This window comes from Aspergillus viridinutans (assembly GCF_018404265.1).
Source record: "Aspergillus viridinutans IFM 47045 DNA, scaffold_4, whole genome shotgun sequence".
Lineage (NCBI taxonomy): Eukaryota > Fungi > Ascomycota > Eurotiomycetes > Eurotiales > Aspergillaceae > Aspergillus > Aspergillus viridinutans.
The window spans coordinates 1,527,431-1,542,759 of record NW_025091220.1 but is presented as its reverse complement, the minus strand read 5'-3'; the positions used below and the strand labels follow the sequence as shown (position 1 = coordinate 1,542,759).

The 15,329-nt window shown below is 52.7% G+C and overlaps 5 protein-coding genes across 5 annotated transcripts; 2 read left to right on the top strand and 3 right to left on the bottom strand.

Annotated features, from left to right (window-relative positions):
• Positions 1 to 1,752: 1,752 nt before the first annotated feature.
• nut2 (mediator complex subunit NUT2) lies at positions 1,753 to 2,379 on the bottom strand (the record flags this gene model as incomplete). Its single annotated transcript, XM_043269722.1, has 3 exons — positions 1,753 to 2,137; positions 2,205 to 2,301; positions 2,349 to 2,379. 3 exons carry the CDS (start codon positions 2,377 to 2,379, stop codon positions 1,753 to 1,755), a joined length of 513 nt encoding a protein of 170 aa, XP_043125657.1.
• A 249-nt stretch (positions 2,380 to 2,628) lies between these two features.
• Positions 2,629 to 5,749, bottom strand: Aspvir_006526 (putative serine/threonine protein kinase; the record flags this gene model as incomplete). The annotated part of the gene is made up of 3 exons (XM_043269721.1): positions 2,629 to 4,632; positions 4,695 to 4,792; positions 4,843 to 5,749. 3 exons carry the CDS (start codon positions 5,747 to 5,749, stop codon positions 2,629 to 2,631), a joined length of 3,009 nt encoding a protein of 1,002 aa, XP_043125656.1.
• A 2,177-nt stretch (positions 5,750 to 7,926) lies between these two features.
• On the top strand, positions 7,927 to 10,095 carry Aspvir_006525 (uncharacterized protein; the record flags this gene model as incomplete). Its single annotated transcript, XM_043269720.1, has 1 exon — positions 7,927 to 10,095. One exon carries the CDS (start codon positions 7,927 to 7,929, stop codon positions 10,093 to 10,095), a length of 2,169 nt encoding a protein of 722 aa, XP_043125655.1.
• A 584-nt stretch (positions 10,096 to 10,679) lies between these two features.
• On the top strand, positions 10,680 to 12,114 carry Aspvir_006524 (uncharacterized protein; the record flags this gene model as incomplete). Its single annotated transcript, XM_043269719.1, has 2 exons — positions 10,680 to 11,042; positions 11,092 to 12,114. 2 exons carry the CDS (start codon positions 10,680 to 10,682, stop codon positions 12,112 to 12,114), a joined length of 1,386 nt encoding a protein of 461 aa, XP_043125654.1.
• A 562-nt stretch (positions 12,115 to 12,676) lies between these two features.
• Positions 12,677 to 14,865, bottom strand: Aspvir_006523 (DnaJ and TPR domain protein; the record flags this gene model as incomplete). The annotated part of the gene is made up of 3 exons (XM_043269718.1): positions 12,677 to 12,935; positions 12,986 to 14,147; positions 14,199 to 14,865. 3 exons carry the CDS (start codon positions 14,863 to 14,865, stop codon positions 12,677 to 12,679), a joined length of 2,088 nt encoding a protein of 695 aa, XP_043125653.1.
• Between the last annotated feature and the right edge of the window lie 464 nt (positions 14,866 to 15,329).

The following is a 15,329-nucleotide window of genomic DNA, read 5'->3' as shown; positions in this document are numbered from 1 at the left end:
TAAGTCGTAACAGAACAGCATCATTTTTATTAGTGGAAGTATTTGGACGTGGGGAGAAACCGGGGCTGTACGCACACCGTATGTATTATTAGTGCTGTCACGGTGATTTATTATCATTGCTACCTTATTCCCCATCAGCACTACTTTATGATTAAGAAGAATGAGACCAATAAGAAATGATGGAATGATATATCTATAGACCGATATACGCCGAAGCACGATAATATGACTGGTCAAGTCGGTTACTCTTTGGCTTCAAGATCCGTGGATATTCTCGTCCCCACAACTGTCAATAGTTCCATAGCCAAAATCAGATGATCCGATCGACCGAGGAAGAAAGAAACTAACTACGTGACGACTCAGCTTACAGCTTGAGCAGCGTTACTCAGCCTAAGGGCAGATTTCCAATCCAGCGTTGTTGGCCAAGTTGGTTGATTCGAACGATCGGGCAATAAAACACGCAGGACATCTTCAACGAGATTTGGACATAATAGACTCTAGACTTTGGCTTCACCGCAAGCGATTGTGATAGTGTCGTGTGTACTTGACAGCATACTCCCGCTTGGGTATAGACGACGTCGATCCGTGATTCATTAATTATTACTTGCCATTGCCAAGTCACTAACCTGAGCTGGATTTCTCCACGAAGACCCTGGCCGTGTCTCTGATCAGTCGGTCCAGTTTAGGATTGATTCTCGTACTCATCCTCCGGAATATCTCCGTACCTCGACTGGTTCACTTCAGCAGTCGGTCAATGATATAGGACGGGAATTGCGACTGATCGTTGCTGGCAAGTGGACCTCTCAAGCTAGGCAGTCCTCGTGGGTCATCGCAAAGGACACGGAAATGACCGTGCGAGCCATGACTTCATCTACGTGACTACGTGACTACTACCTTCTTCCTGGTCAAACTATGCATCGACCAGTCGAAACCACCCAACTTCCCGGCTTCATCTCGTTGGAAGAGTCTTCCTGGGAATCATGCGGTGTGCTTGTACCCCAGCCCGTTGGTCAGATACTGCATGCGCGGTAGGTGTCTTCTGACAAGCATTTCTACTTCTCTACCTCTTCTCTACCAACAACAGTAGAGATTATTGATTCACTCCATACTACATACTCTACCCAGAGTATAAGGCTGACTGATTGACATCATCGGCTCAGCGTTTGTATCGTTTCCTTAACTCCCCGAGGACACAAAGTCTAAGTTACACGGCGAGGCCTCGAATAATATTATGGGATGTTCTCCAGATCATATCATATCCCTTGCTCCAGTCATGCTGAGCCAAACAGAAACATTCTCGATTTCAATCTCAATCTATTGCAAAGTTAATGACCAGCACGTGTCGGCGCAAGGAGACTTCATAATTGAATGGAATGCTACGTCTCCTTGCTCGACTGCCTTATCTTCACTTGGCAGTTGGCACAGACAGTAACGGTAACCTCTGCGAGGATCGCCGAATCCTTCGCCTGTCTTAGTTCCTGCTACTACTGGCATGAGAATGCCGGAGATCCAAACTGTCGGAGTTTTGTTTCCCATTAAACAAATGGGATATACGAAGCACATACTCCGTAGATAGTTTACATTACCCCTGAGTCCTGACTGAGGCATGCCCAAAGTCCAACCTAAACAAAATCAATCGCTCCTAACGCCTTGCCATGCCCATATCCCTGTCGCAATACACGTTCAAACTCCGTAATCCAACCCAACCAGAAGCCAAACAAAGAAACAACCCCTTTACTTTACTACTCAGTGTCAGCCTTGAGACTCTCCCCCAGTAGCAGCAAGCACCCTCTCCACCTCCCCCCTACACTCGGGCATCGCACTCCTCATCTCCCTAGCAAGCACATCCCGGAACCTCGCAAACGCCCCCTTCTTCCCCTTCAGATCCTGGTTCCCGCGCTGCACCAGCTCCACGAACTCCCGCGTGTAGATGTCCGGGTTGCGCGCCGCGTCGACATAGTCGATAATCTCGGGGGGCAGTTGGATGTCGCGAAGGAGGGGGTCGTCTGTTCTTGTTTCGGGGGTGGCTATTTCGTTTTCCTTTTGCTCTTCGTCCTGTTCCTGTTCCTGTTCCTGCTCCTGGGGCTGGGGTTTGGTGTGTGTGGAGAGCGTGGAGAGCGCGAGGGTGAGGTTTTTGCTGTTGCATGCATCGCGTCAGCTTCGGATTATAGTATCCATGGAGAGGTGAGGTGATGGGGGTGTACATTTTCCTGACGAGCTCGGTCTGGGTCTCTGGGCCTAGGTAGCCGTGGACGGCGGATTGGATCTCGAAGAGGTGTTGGATTACCTCTTTGAGGTCGTCTGTTGTTTGGTCAGAGATGATGACTTGTATAAGGGGTGTAGCGTACCATCCAGGGTGCTTAACGTGATTGGAGCCATTTTGCTGTATATTGTGGTTAAGATGGACATGGATTTATTTGACTTACCTGTGCCTCTGTAGACTAAAGGCAGCAGGCGGAGAGCTACTGCGGGGTGGCACTAACCCTTTGTGGTAATTCTATCTACCACTGCTTCAATGGAGAAATCAAGGACGAGGGACGAGCACTTTGCTTCGATATGTTCATCTAATTCAATATGTATATATGATATTAATTAGGCCAAAATGCAAGGCCAAGTCTACGCGCACAATTATACCTCCTTGGTCCTCAGACCAGCAAACTTCGGTATCTCAATCTCCGTTTCGACCATCTCCAGTCCAGACAGACTGGGAAACCGTCGGCTGAAGCTGGCCTCCCAGTCTTCGCCCGGGCTGCTCGGTGTCGCCTGCGCCGTCGGGCTGCGCTCCTCGCCCGAGGACCGACCCATGTCCGGCCCACCCACACGAAGCCCTTTCGGCTTGGGAGGCGCCATCGGCCGCGATCCCGTGCGTGCTGTCTCCTGCCTGGAAGCGCTCGCCGGTCTTCCAGACTGCTGTTCTTGAGCCGAGTACGTGGCCCCACCCCCTGTGCCTGGCCGCGACACCGGTCGGCCCTCCGTCTGCTTCGCCTGCAAAGCAGCAGCACCTGACTCGTCTGTGTACCGCCCATAGCCCGTCGCCGTTTTCTGAGGCGGAGGCTTGTTGCTCTGCCCGAGCAGTGTCTGCACCCTGTTCTTAATCGCCGACGATCTGGGCCCGTCGGTTCCCACCACTCGGGCCCCTCCCTCTCCTTGTTCCGCAACCCGGCGCCGGTACTCGGCCGCTGCCGCCGCCACTCGCTTCTCCTCCTGCGAAAGCCGCCGGCGCTCGAGCTCGCGCCGCATCTCCGGGGATATATCCTCGTTGCTCTCATCGCCACTCCAATCTGCCGCATAGTCGGGCACTTCCGATGTTGTCACAGAGGGCAATGGCTTCGCTGCTTCCTCTGCGGTGGAAGACGGCGATTTGTCCGGATTGCTCTGCTCGAAGCGGCGGAAAGCGTCGCCGAACCGACCGGCAAATAACGTCTTGGTGCCCGAAAGGGACAGCGTGGAAAGACTCGTGCGCTTACTGTGCTTGTGGCTGCCACTGTATCGCTTCTCACGCTTCCGGTTGAGTTCCTCTTCTCTGGCGCGCAAGAAGTCCACATCCGACGAGATATTGGCCCGTTCGGACATGTCTATGTCCGTGCGTGCGTGCTGCAGCGGCGCGCCGCCTTCATACATCGGTCTGCTCAAGTCCAGAGACGACCGAGCGCTCTCGGATCCCCGCGAGAACTCGAGCCTGGATCCGGTATGGACAGAGACCGGGCGCGCCTTGCCGTTGGCCGACTTGGACCGGCCCACCGGACCATCGACGTCCAGATTCGGTCGCACCCCGTCCAACGAGGGCCGTGACGATGCAGATGACAGCGAGGACAACTTGTCGAAGGAGGTCTTGGGGTGTGGCTCCGGTTTCGTCGATGAAGTTGGAGGCGAGGGCGCCTTGTTGGGTCTCACAGACTTCTGATCCGCCTCAGCCAACCAAGACGGATTGGACGGCTGGCGGTGATGATCGGACGAAGGAAACCTGTAAATATTACGGCTGGATGGTTTCGTCTCTGCAACCCCTGGCGTGGGTGGAGACGAGGTCATTGTCCCGGTCGACACCATGGTGGGTCGCTGGGGAACAGGTTGGTACAATGGAGCCTGCTGCGACGGTTGCTCTTGAACATGTCGCGGCGGCTCGACAGGCTTTGTTTCCACTGAAGACGTCTGAGGTGGGTTGATCGATCGTTCTCCATTCTGCGGCGAGGGCCGCTTCGCAAAGGCGTCGTCCGCAAGAGCATTCGTGAGTCTCCGCGCAAGATCTTCGTCCTCCGACTTCTTCTCTGTGACGGTCGGCTCAAAGTCGAACTTGTCCTTTTCCTCATTCAAAATCTGGAACTGATCAAGCGACGGGAAGCGAGTCGAAAACTCCTCGATGGAGTTTCGCGACTTGTGGCCGCTGCCGTCCAGAGCAGCAAAGGGGTCTGTGGAAGAACCACCGCGAAAGGGAGACGGACTTGGTTTCGCCGAGTTGTGCTGAGAATGATCCGGTCTGGTCGGACGTCCTCGACGCATCGGCGCGATTTCGGGAATAATTTGGGTTTCCTGGACAGGCGGGGAGAACACCGCTCCCACTTGAGGTGCTTCCACCGGGGAGGGGGGAAGTTCCTGATAACGACGAGCTTCCGAAACAGAGCGACTGGCATATATCTAGGGTAGAAAAGACGTGAGATTTCTGAACTCGTTTTTGGGCGGTAGAGCAGACCGCTTACATCGCGAATAGGAACTTCCTTTCCTTGCATGCTGCATACTTCGCGCACTACCTCATAGATAGTAGGGCGCTTCTGGGGATTCTCCTTCAGCATCCACGCTAGTCGCTGTCAGTATTTCGCTCGTGATCAAACACACATGGCAACTCACCGATGAGCGCTTTCAGACGATCCGAGAATGGAGGATATGAATGGAACTTGTAGCTCGCATTCAGAATGGCCATTTGGCCGACCTCTTCGAACGGCGTAGTGTAATAGCACAGCTTGTATAACAGAACTCCTAGCGCCCAGATATCACTCTTCTCGTCGATCGGCTGTTTGCGGTAGACATCAATCATCTCGGGGCTTCGGTACTGCAGCGTCGTGTGTCGTTGAACATCATCCTCAATCAAACGACCCTCAGCAGCCGAAGTCGCAGCCGGGCGAGGTGGAGCCGTAGAACCAAAGTCGCAGAGTTTATAGAGAGGGGTTTTCCCCTGGAAGGAGATGAGGACGTTCTCGACCTTGAGATCGCGGTGCAGCAAAGGGGGCTTGAGATAGTGCATGCAGGCCACTCCCTCCGCCACATCCGAAAAGATCTTGATGATTTCCGGCTCTGTCAGCCGGTTCTGCAACCGTGTGTTCATAAAATCAATCAGGCCTCCCCCGGAGCAGAACTCCATGAGCAAAAACACCTCGTACCCACCCCCTCTCAGCTGGGACGCATGGGAATCGATGTATTTGACGATATGTCGGTGACCTTTCAGTTTCTTCATCGTCTCGACCTCCGTCCGCATATTCGCCAATGCAGCCTTATCGGGGACAGCAACCCGCTTCAAGACTGCTCGATCGGAGCCATCGACGGGCTGGGAAAGTCGCACGACGTAGACATGGGCAAAACCACCCTCAGAGAGGTATTTCTCAACCACAACTCGATGGCTTCCGACCTGAACCTTGGTCCCCGGTAGGAAGGTGCCTGCTGGAGCAGTGACAGCCGCAACCGGGTTGAAGGTCTGTATAGGCAGGGGAGGAGCGGCGTGAGACTGGTAGGTTTGGGTAGGGGGTTGGTAGGAGGACATGATGGACTGTGAGCCCTCGGAAGGGCGAGTGTCGATACGGCCAAACTGCGTAACCTATCGTCGCTGCATAGAGGAGGAGAGGAGGAGGCAATGAGAGAAATAGATCTTGGTTCAGCGTGGAAGCAGACCAATCTACAATGAGGACAGTTGGCGGGGAGGCGGAGAAGAGATGTGAGGCGGTACCTGACTGCCCCCACTGGGAAAAGGGCAGGGATTCGATAGGTGTAGGATAGTCAAAAAAAGATGGAGATGCTGACAAGCAAATCTTGGTCCAAGTGAACCTCGACTGACCAGCAGCAGCAGTGCCAGTGAATAACTAACAGTACTCCGTAGTAAACTACAGCCCTCCGTAGGTAGGCAGCGGTGATGATGGTGGAGGATGAATCTAACCGTTTTAAGAGGTTCGTTGGCAGGCGGCTCCCATTTCCCCGACCGCCACTACTCATCACTATCTACTGTGTCATATCTCTGAATCATCTCCCTACGTGTTTCCAGTTGCAAGATTTTCGTCTATCATATGAATTGAAGAGCCCTTGTAGTAATTGGATGTACTGACTGTGTCTCGCAATCCTCATGATCATCAGGCACCATCGCCAGCTGATCATGGGATTCGCCGGCCATCCTCCGACCGACCCCGATGATGCTAACTTGACCTCGAACATAGTCCACGTTCCTCGATTGATCGATGGCAGAGGATATCTACCTACTGGGGACCCCAATGGCATGCCATATTCTCGAGATCACTTGCTCAATGCTCCGCTGTTTATATGCTTCGAGTGACAGTCGAAGGGTCAATCTTTTGCTTTGAAACGCGTTTAAAAGCAGCATAGGGCCTCCAGCAGAACATACACAGATAACTATGCTTGGAGATCTTGTTAGTGCCATGGAAATTCCCAACAAAACCCGGTCCAGAGGGGATTGCTTAGGATACGGAAACTCAGCATCAAGAAGGGACAGATTCTCTGCCCGTGCATGCAGGCATAAGATTATGTAAGGTATCTTTGTACAGGAATCTATGCAGATATCTCCAACCAATCAACAACCAGTAATGGAAGATGAACCATCGCCAAATGGAGGAATTTCAAAACAAACAAAGCCGTAGCACCGTCACTGACGACTGCCAAAGAATGCGCCAATCGTCAGAGCCAGCACATTCTTCGGAGATGTCCTGGTTAAGCTTGATTGTAAAAGCTATTATATCAGAGACATGGGAATTCTTTCATGAGTTTATTCAAAGTTGAATCTCGATCGAGAAATGCATGAATGGCGTAGTGGTACACTAATGGAGCGGTTACTTGGTCATGGTGTCCTGGTTCCATCTAGAATCTTAGACTGTGCGCCGACGAAGAGGTCTATTCTTGTTCAGGTTCAATAACTTGAAGCATCCCTATCTCATTCTTAGCTTCTTGGTGTGTGCAGAGAAATCAATCAGGGGCGATTCGGTACTATTTTGCTTCGAATGGGTTGAAAATCGTCAGATCTATATATCGCAAGAGTCATACATAGAAGCACTCCCCAGGAACATCCAAGTCTCAACAAATATCTGTCAATTATAAACATAAGATAACCATTCTTCCCTGTTTCACGAGTCTCAACGGTCCTTCGAGTTTGACGAATTAATCGGCAATAATCTGCCAACATTACGTATGTAGTTTCGATCTCCTAATCCTTTGGCTGCCGCTGATCAATCACACGTTTCCATAGCCTCCCTCGCCATTGCCGCCTGGTTTTTCCCTCTCCATCCCACTTCCATCCTCACCCGCATCGTGTTCATAGTCTTCCAGCTGTTATTTTGGCATAACCTCGGAGCGCAAAAAGCTGGCTTTTAGTTTATCATAGTATATCATGTAAGTGGTACTTCGTTTGCAATCGTGCCCACAGTCCATTTCGGACGCTGACGACGGCTTTCCAGAAGCAGGTCAAGCGCTGGAGGCCACAACGCCTCAGTGCCGTCTCGATGATTCTGAGAATATGAACAAATCGTCGATTACGTCTATGCCTCCAGCCTGCCACTTCTACGAGAACACATTCAAAACCAAGCCCACTAGAGCGCTGAGAACGGGTCCTTCTCATCAATAACGAGCGACAACGGCGTTCGGATCTGATATCAGTCGCTGCACTCCAAAGTCTTACTCAAGGGCCCAGCGCTTGTAGTCCAAACACCATAAGGATTGACGATGGACGGCCCTCCCCCGCCTCCACCGCCTCACGGCGAGAAACCGAACACCACTCACGGATTCAAGAAAGGCTCCGGTCTTCCGGACGGAAACTATGATATCTTTATCCTCCCACCTCATTCCTCGGGTTCTGGTTTCCTATACCTTCCCTCGCTACAAACTCACCGGAATAGCTTCCTGGCCGGCGCTGTGTCCGCGCTAGTGGTGGTTTACATCTGGCAGACACTGTCTCCCATTGTAAAGGCATGGTATCTTGCGACAGCCGCCAATGGTGGCGGAATGGGCGTTGCGATGCTAGCGGCCATCGTTGGCATTGCGGGATGGGGGTTTGGTGCATATCAAGCACATATAGCTAGTACAAACCGAGACTCCGGAGGAAGCTCTCAATCCCGCCAGTCTGGGCCAGGGGGGCCTGGTGGACCTGGTGGAACTGGATTTGGAGGGCACGGAGCTGCCGGCGGTGGCGGCTCTTACCATCAGTCCTCAGGCGCAGGCCCTGGCACGGACTATTCGAGAGGGCCCAATTTCGGTGGCCCTAATCCAGGGCCGCAAGGGACCTACGGCAGTGGCAGTAATCACGGAGCCGGCACCGGCCCAGGAGGCCCATATCCCGGGAATCAGTATGGCGCTGGCGCCGCGCCACCACCGCCAAATGCCGACCCGGGTCCGGAGCAAGCAGAGCCGACTTCTGGCAGGAGCGAAAGCAGAAGTAAGAGCGGCGACGATTGGGAACGAGCTCGTGAAGAAACGAGGCGAAAGGAGGAGCTCAAGCGGAAGATGGAAGAGTTCAAACGAAAAAGGGAAGCTGAAGCACGAGAAAAGCAGAAGCAGCGGGAACGCGAGGCCATGGAGAGGGAGCTCCGAGAGCGCAGAGAGCAGCTTGAGAGAGAGATGGCCGCAGCAAAGGAAAAAGCTGAAAGAGAGGCAAGGGAGCGAGCTGAAAAAGAGGCGGCAGAAGCTCGAGCAAAGATCGAGCGTGAACTTGCTGAGGCAAAGGCAAAGGCTGAACGTGAAGCAGCCGAGGCCAGAGAAAGGGCCGAGCGCGAGGCTGCGGAAGCCAAGACAAAGGCAGAGCGCGAAGCAGCTGAAGCTCGAGCTCAAAGACTTGCTGCTTTGGCCAAAGAAAGAGAGGCTAGAGCAAAAGCCAAAGCTGAAAAGGAGGCCGCGGAGAAAGAAGCTGCCGCAAAGGCCGCTGCAAAAAGGGAGGCCGATGCCAAATTTGCCGCGCTCAAGGAAGCCGCTGCGAAGAAGTATGCTGAAAAGAAGGCCAAAGATGCGCAGGAAACGGCACCTAAAGAGGAGGCAGCGGCGAAAGCAGCAAGCAACAAATCCGCAACCGCCTCAACGGCTCCCAGGACCCCGTCTCCAAAAAAGCCAGCGTTTCCCGGCAGTGCCCGGACACCAACGACTGCCGACGAGGATGATGCCTATTCCTTCCGGCCCTACGACCGACCTCGTAGACCGTATGCGGGTACATCAGGTTCCTCGGTCTATTCTGAATCCTCCTATGCCCCTTCGCAGTCGACAGCTCGGACGACTCCGCCACCTTCAACTCGAGGCGGCTACTCAACCAAAGATCCGGACAAGATTGTCATCCGAGGCGTTTATGCCTTCAACAACGCCTTCCTGCGAAGTCCTGTGGCCCAGTTGGTATCTGGCCAAGGGATGGTGACTGACGGACTGGTGTTGCGCATCACTACCGAGGGACTCTTCATTGACGACGACATCCGAGGAGTACCTCAGCGCGAATGGGATGTCAAGGCCTGGACCATGAAATTGGTGGAGGTGTGGTGTCCCCAGTACGGAGCGACGGCGCAAGGCCGTCCGAACCCTAAGCCTGCCAACGCGTTCTTCCGGCGGAGCACCAATGAACCAACCCCAGAGGAGTCGGATGCGAATCTTGTGAACTTTTTGAAGGTGTGCAAGAACAAGTGCCGACTGGCATCACCTGACGCGGAGGAGCATGGAGGGCTGCATGTCCTCCGCGCCAGCATCCGCGACCAGGAAGGTCGCCGTTATGTCTTCGTTCTGCAGGAGACTGAAGGGTGGAAGGTTGCCGTGGGCCTGCAGCGTCTGCGCAAGGGCACACAGGCCAGAGCACTGGGTGTGTTGGGCATGGCCGGAAATGAATGCCGGACGCTGCTGGGGAACCTTGGTTATGTTGCATAGTTTTTGGCTATTGAGAGATTTGTCTGTTATGTTTCCATTTCTCTCCTCCATCCATTCATATTCACTACCATTGCATATTCGACAGCACGTTCGTTATGAATACAGAATACCCCAAGATTCCCCTGATGATTTCTAGTTATGACCGAGTTGTATTGTTTTTTATTTCATAATGACCTTGATCAATGAGATCCTCGTTCTCTGCATACGGTGTGTACATAATTGAGCTTCTATGCATTCTATTTGTTTTTGTAGATAGTTGGTAGCAGGTGACGTTATGATGTCTTGGACTCTCTTTGAGGTGACGCATCCACGTGCTCCTCACCTTCAACCTCATCATCATAACCACCATCATCACATCGTATGCCGCATCACAGCTMCATCATTGAATAGACCACCATTTCATCATGTCGTAATCTACAATTCTGTATATTCGACCTTCAGGTTGCATGTTACCAACGCTCTTCTGCGAGCTTCTTACCAGTTATCCGCTCCATTTTACAATCCTCCAAATCATATACCTACCCCGACACTCAATACTTTAGAAAGTATCAATCTTCTCCCTAAAAACGGTATACAACGGTATCATGTCCGCGGTCGGTCCTACAGACCATCACCATGACTCTGCACCCACCTACCAAACGTCAATGCTAGACGAGGATCAATCTCATAGCGCAGCTCCCCTCTTACCCAAGTCTGAAGATTATGAAACCACACCAGCAAACGGGATGAAAGAGCTCGAAATGGGAGACGTCAAGAATCTCAGGCCGAACCCGAGTCCCAGGCCAAGCTCTTCCTTCGGGATTGACGATGAATGGACCCCCAGGTTCAAGCGGACTCATTCTCGATCCAGAAGCTTCAGATGGACTTGTCTGCTGTTCCTTCTCAAAGCTGTCCTGGCCGTTTGGTTCTGTGTAGTGCTTTATAATGTCATTCGGTATTGTGCTCGGGTGAGTCATTGCGTGCATCCATGTTGATAAACACTACTGACTGCTGCAGTCGCCCAAATCCACCGGTGATCTTCCAGACACCAGCTCCAGCACCAGCGACGAGGGTAGCCCCGCGTCTGCATCTGCATCCAGGGACCGGAGAATAACGATCGACTCCAATGCCGAGAACATACACGGCATGTACCCCCTCTACGACTCCCTGTCCCTCACCACAACGACAGGTAACATCACAGTTGCCGTCGCCCCGCAACCCGCACACCCAGACCGCCCATTCGAGCCAGCCCGTCTGCATATCCGCTCCCTCTCGGGGACAGTCACCGTCTCATTCACCGCGCCAGAGGCAGCCGTCCTCCCGGACCTTGAACTAGCCATGGAGCTGCACCAGGACGGTAATGACTTACTGCCACATACCGACGTCATGAAAACCTGCGATCTACCGGCCCGTCCCTACGAGCTGGACATCCAAACTGAGACAGGGCCTATCGCAGGCCGGATGGTCTTTTCGCGCTCTGCGCGGCTGGTTTCGGGCGGTGGTGATATCACTGCTGTGCTTATTCCGGTTACTGGTGGTGTTGGCGAGGATTGTACCAGGGAGATGTGGCGGAATGTGTCGATCGTGACGGAGACTGGGGCCGGTGAGCAGCGGGTTCATGTTACCCAGCCTTATGTCTTGGGTTCCGAGGCTGAGGTTGAGGCTGATACCAACTACTTTGTGGCGGGGTGTCATGTTGCGGGGAACGGGGCGATGGAGGTTGCGTATCCGGCTGCTTGGGCTGGGAATGTGCACGTGCGTACTGAAGGTGGGAGTGTAAGGCTCGAGGGGGAGGGTGTGGAAGTTGTAGAGTCGGGGGAGGGGATGGCCGATGCGATGGTTGGGACGGGGAGGATTAGTGATGATGAGGAGGAGGATGACGAGGAAAGCGATGACGAGGGTGAGAATGACAATGAGGAAGACGACGACGACGACGACGACGACGACGACGACGACGACGACGATGACAGAAGGCTAGGAGGATGGATGGATGTCACCTTCAAATCCAAGGAGGGGTCAATCCTGTTCTATGTTGGGTAAAATTGTTTGATGATCTAGAAAGACTCTTCGTCTGAAGCGCGAATGAATCAGCAATGGCATAGCCTCGAGTATTCATGTCTATCAGTAATCGACCATGGAAAAATGTGTCATTCATATCAAAAGGAGGCATCATCATGCCCCAGCAAAAATCAGTAACCGTACATGGAGTATATAACGCCTTACAATGTCTTCCGCCACGCCTCAAATCAAATGATCTGCTTCTGCTCGGATCCCACTGATACGTGGCAAGCCAGTGAAACAAAACGACAAAGAACCTCGACCCGGATACCATCAGGCCGATAAAAGTGGGAAAATGGCAAAGAAATGAAAACAAAAGGGACGCCAATCTATCGCATCAGGCATCAGGAGCAGTCCGAAACCATCAATGCAATGCACCCAGGGAATATTTTGAAAGATGACACGTATGCATGGAGCGGCCTGTTATGCAGATGAAGGAGGCAAGACCAAAGCAGAAGAGTTCTATTGTCGTTGTGGTATCAATCACATCACTTCAAGACCTTTTTCATCTATCGTCGTTGAAACCGTCGGGTCGAGTCTGAGTTTAGAAAGGAAATCCACCAGGGAAGCCCTGAGACTGATGGTGGTGGCCGCCGAAGGGATGGCCACCGGCCGAGGCGAATCCTCCGCCGCCGTTCATCATGTTGAAGAGAACGCTGGGATCGATGTTGATGTGAGTGGCACCACCCATGCCTCCCATGCCTCCCATGCCGCCCATGCCGCCCATACCACCGAAGCCACGGCCTGCAAACATATCGGCAGGGTCGATGAGATCATCGCCATTGTCGAAAGCAGCCCGCTTCCTATATGATGTTAGAATCTACCAGAACCATCAAGCCGACGGAAAACTTACTGAGGGTCAATCAAAGTCTCGTAGGCCTCTCCAATCTCCTTGAACTTCTCGTCACCGGCCTCACCATCCCGGTTCTTGTCCGGGTGGTACTGGATGGCGAGTTTGCGGTAGGCCTTCTTAATCTCCGACTCAGATGCGTCCTTGGAGACACCAAGAATCTTGTAGTAGTCCTTCCGCTGAGCCTTCTTCAGCTCAAACTCTGCACGGCGAATGTCTTCCTGAATGCCCTTCTCACCGGGGTTGGCCTCTGCTACCGCCTTGTAGTCTTTGATAGCCTCTTCCCAATTGCCGGCGCCACCGTAGGCCTTGGCGCGCATCTTCTGCGCCTTGACGTACGAGGGATCCAACTTCAGGGCCTGATTGCAGTCGTTGATGGCATTCTCGTATTCCTTCAGGTTAATGTATGCCTGGGCTCGGTTCTGCAGGATCTTGGAATTCATGTCCTTGTTCTGAGGGTCCACCTCGAGCGCTTCGGACCACAGCTCGATAGCCTTGCGGTAATCCTTGGCCTTGAAAGCATTGTTTCCTTCCTCTTTGGTGCGGGTAAGCTTCTGGACGGTGCGCAGCAACTTGATCGCCGGTTTCATGTCGGGATCCAGACCCAGACACATCTTGAGCGTTTTCAGAGCCTGTTCGGATTCTCCCAAGCCGTAGTACGCACGAGCACGGATCATAAGGGCATCAGGGTCCTGGTTGTTCTCGCGGAGCATAGAAATGGCGATATCCTGCGCTTTCCTCAACGAGTTTTCATTACCCATCTTCAGTTGTGCTTCGGCCGTCAGAAGAGTCCACTTGCGGGGTTCCTTGACTCCGCGGCCCAGCAGCTGCCGTGCCTGCTCAACGCAGAACAGCACCATCGACACACCTCGATCTTCCGCCAGGGTTTCTTCGGCTTGTTTGATGAAGCGCTGCATTTTTTCAGGAGCGGCACGGTCGGTCGCAGAGGCGGGGGGTTGAACACGGGACAAAACCTCGAGAGCCTCGGACGGACGTCCCAGAGCAGTCAGAATGCGGGCCAGACGATACATGATCTTGGAGTTGTCGGGATCCAGCTCCAGAGCGCGCTCGGCATCTTCTAAAGCTTCGAGGTAGCGGTTGGCAGAGAGATATGCCGCAGCCCGGTTGGAGAGGTAGATGGAGGAGCTGGGGTTGATTTCAATGGCTAACCAATTAGCCTTATGGAATTACTTTACATACGAAAATGCATACTCACCTTTGGTGAACTCTTCAATCGCGCGATTGTAATTTCCGTCTTTGAAAAATTTATTGCCCGCCAATTTGAACGAGTCGGCTTCGGCGACCGAGCCATTGGACTTGTGCGGCGGCGGGGTAGGAGTCCGGTCAGTCTGAGCGCCGTTCACACCATTGGTGTTCTGGGAAGGAGAGGCAGGCGAATCGATATCCATTGAACTTCGATCGGCGGCAGAAGCCATGGCGGATAAACGACGTAGCTCGTCGGGGGGAAGATTCAAAGGATGGAAGTCGGGATCGCGAGAGTAACGATCGAAGGTGGAGGATAGCCGGGAGGTAGGGAAACTGAACCTCGCAGCGGAGGCGTCCTTGGACGAGGAAGATTTGGATTTAGCGGAGGTCTGAGATCTCGACTTGGGTTTGGACGACCTCGAGGACTGAGAGGACGGTGGGTGAATGGATGATGAGGAAGAGGAACGGGTGTCGGCGGTGGATGTGGAGTTAGAGCGAAAATGAGGAGGATGACTGGGGGAGTGGCGAGACGAAGAAGTTGAAGTCGAGGATGACCGAGATGGAAGAGTCTCCGTCGATAGAGGAGGACTTTTTGGAGATGAAGTCTTCTTCGAATCCTCTTTGGAGGAAGTGGACCGCTTGGATTTGTGACGGGCAAAGAGTTGAGGAAGAACCATCTCTTTTTCTTCCTCTTGCGGCGTTTTCCTGTTCTGGTCTTTTTCTGGTTATAAAAAACTGCAGCCGCTGATTGGCTGAGCGTATCGAATGTCAACGAAGGCGGTGGAAATGTTTATCTTGATATTCTTCCGCTGGTATACCGGTGAGAGCAGGCGATAGTGAATAATATAGAGATGGGGAGGAAGAGATCAAGAAGAATATCAGATATCCAAGATTAATTCACGGTGCTTTCACAGTGTCGTGAATGGGAGGTGGTTAGGAGGAGAAGGATGCCATAATAGAAAATGTTGATGCTGCTAATGCTAATGTCATGTGCTCTCAAAGTACTGTGTTACCTTGTATAGCAGAGAAGAGAGAACCGTCAATTCATCAACAATCTTAACAGAGAATGAAGTTTAATATATTAATGTTGACTTGTTATCTTCTCTGATCATGTTCTCTGGGTTATATCTATCTACCTTGT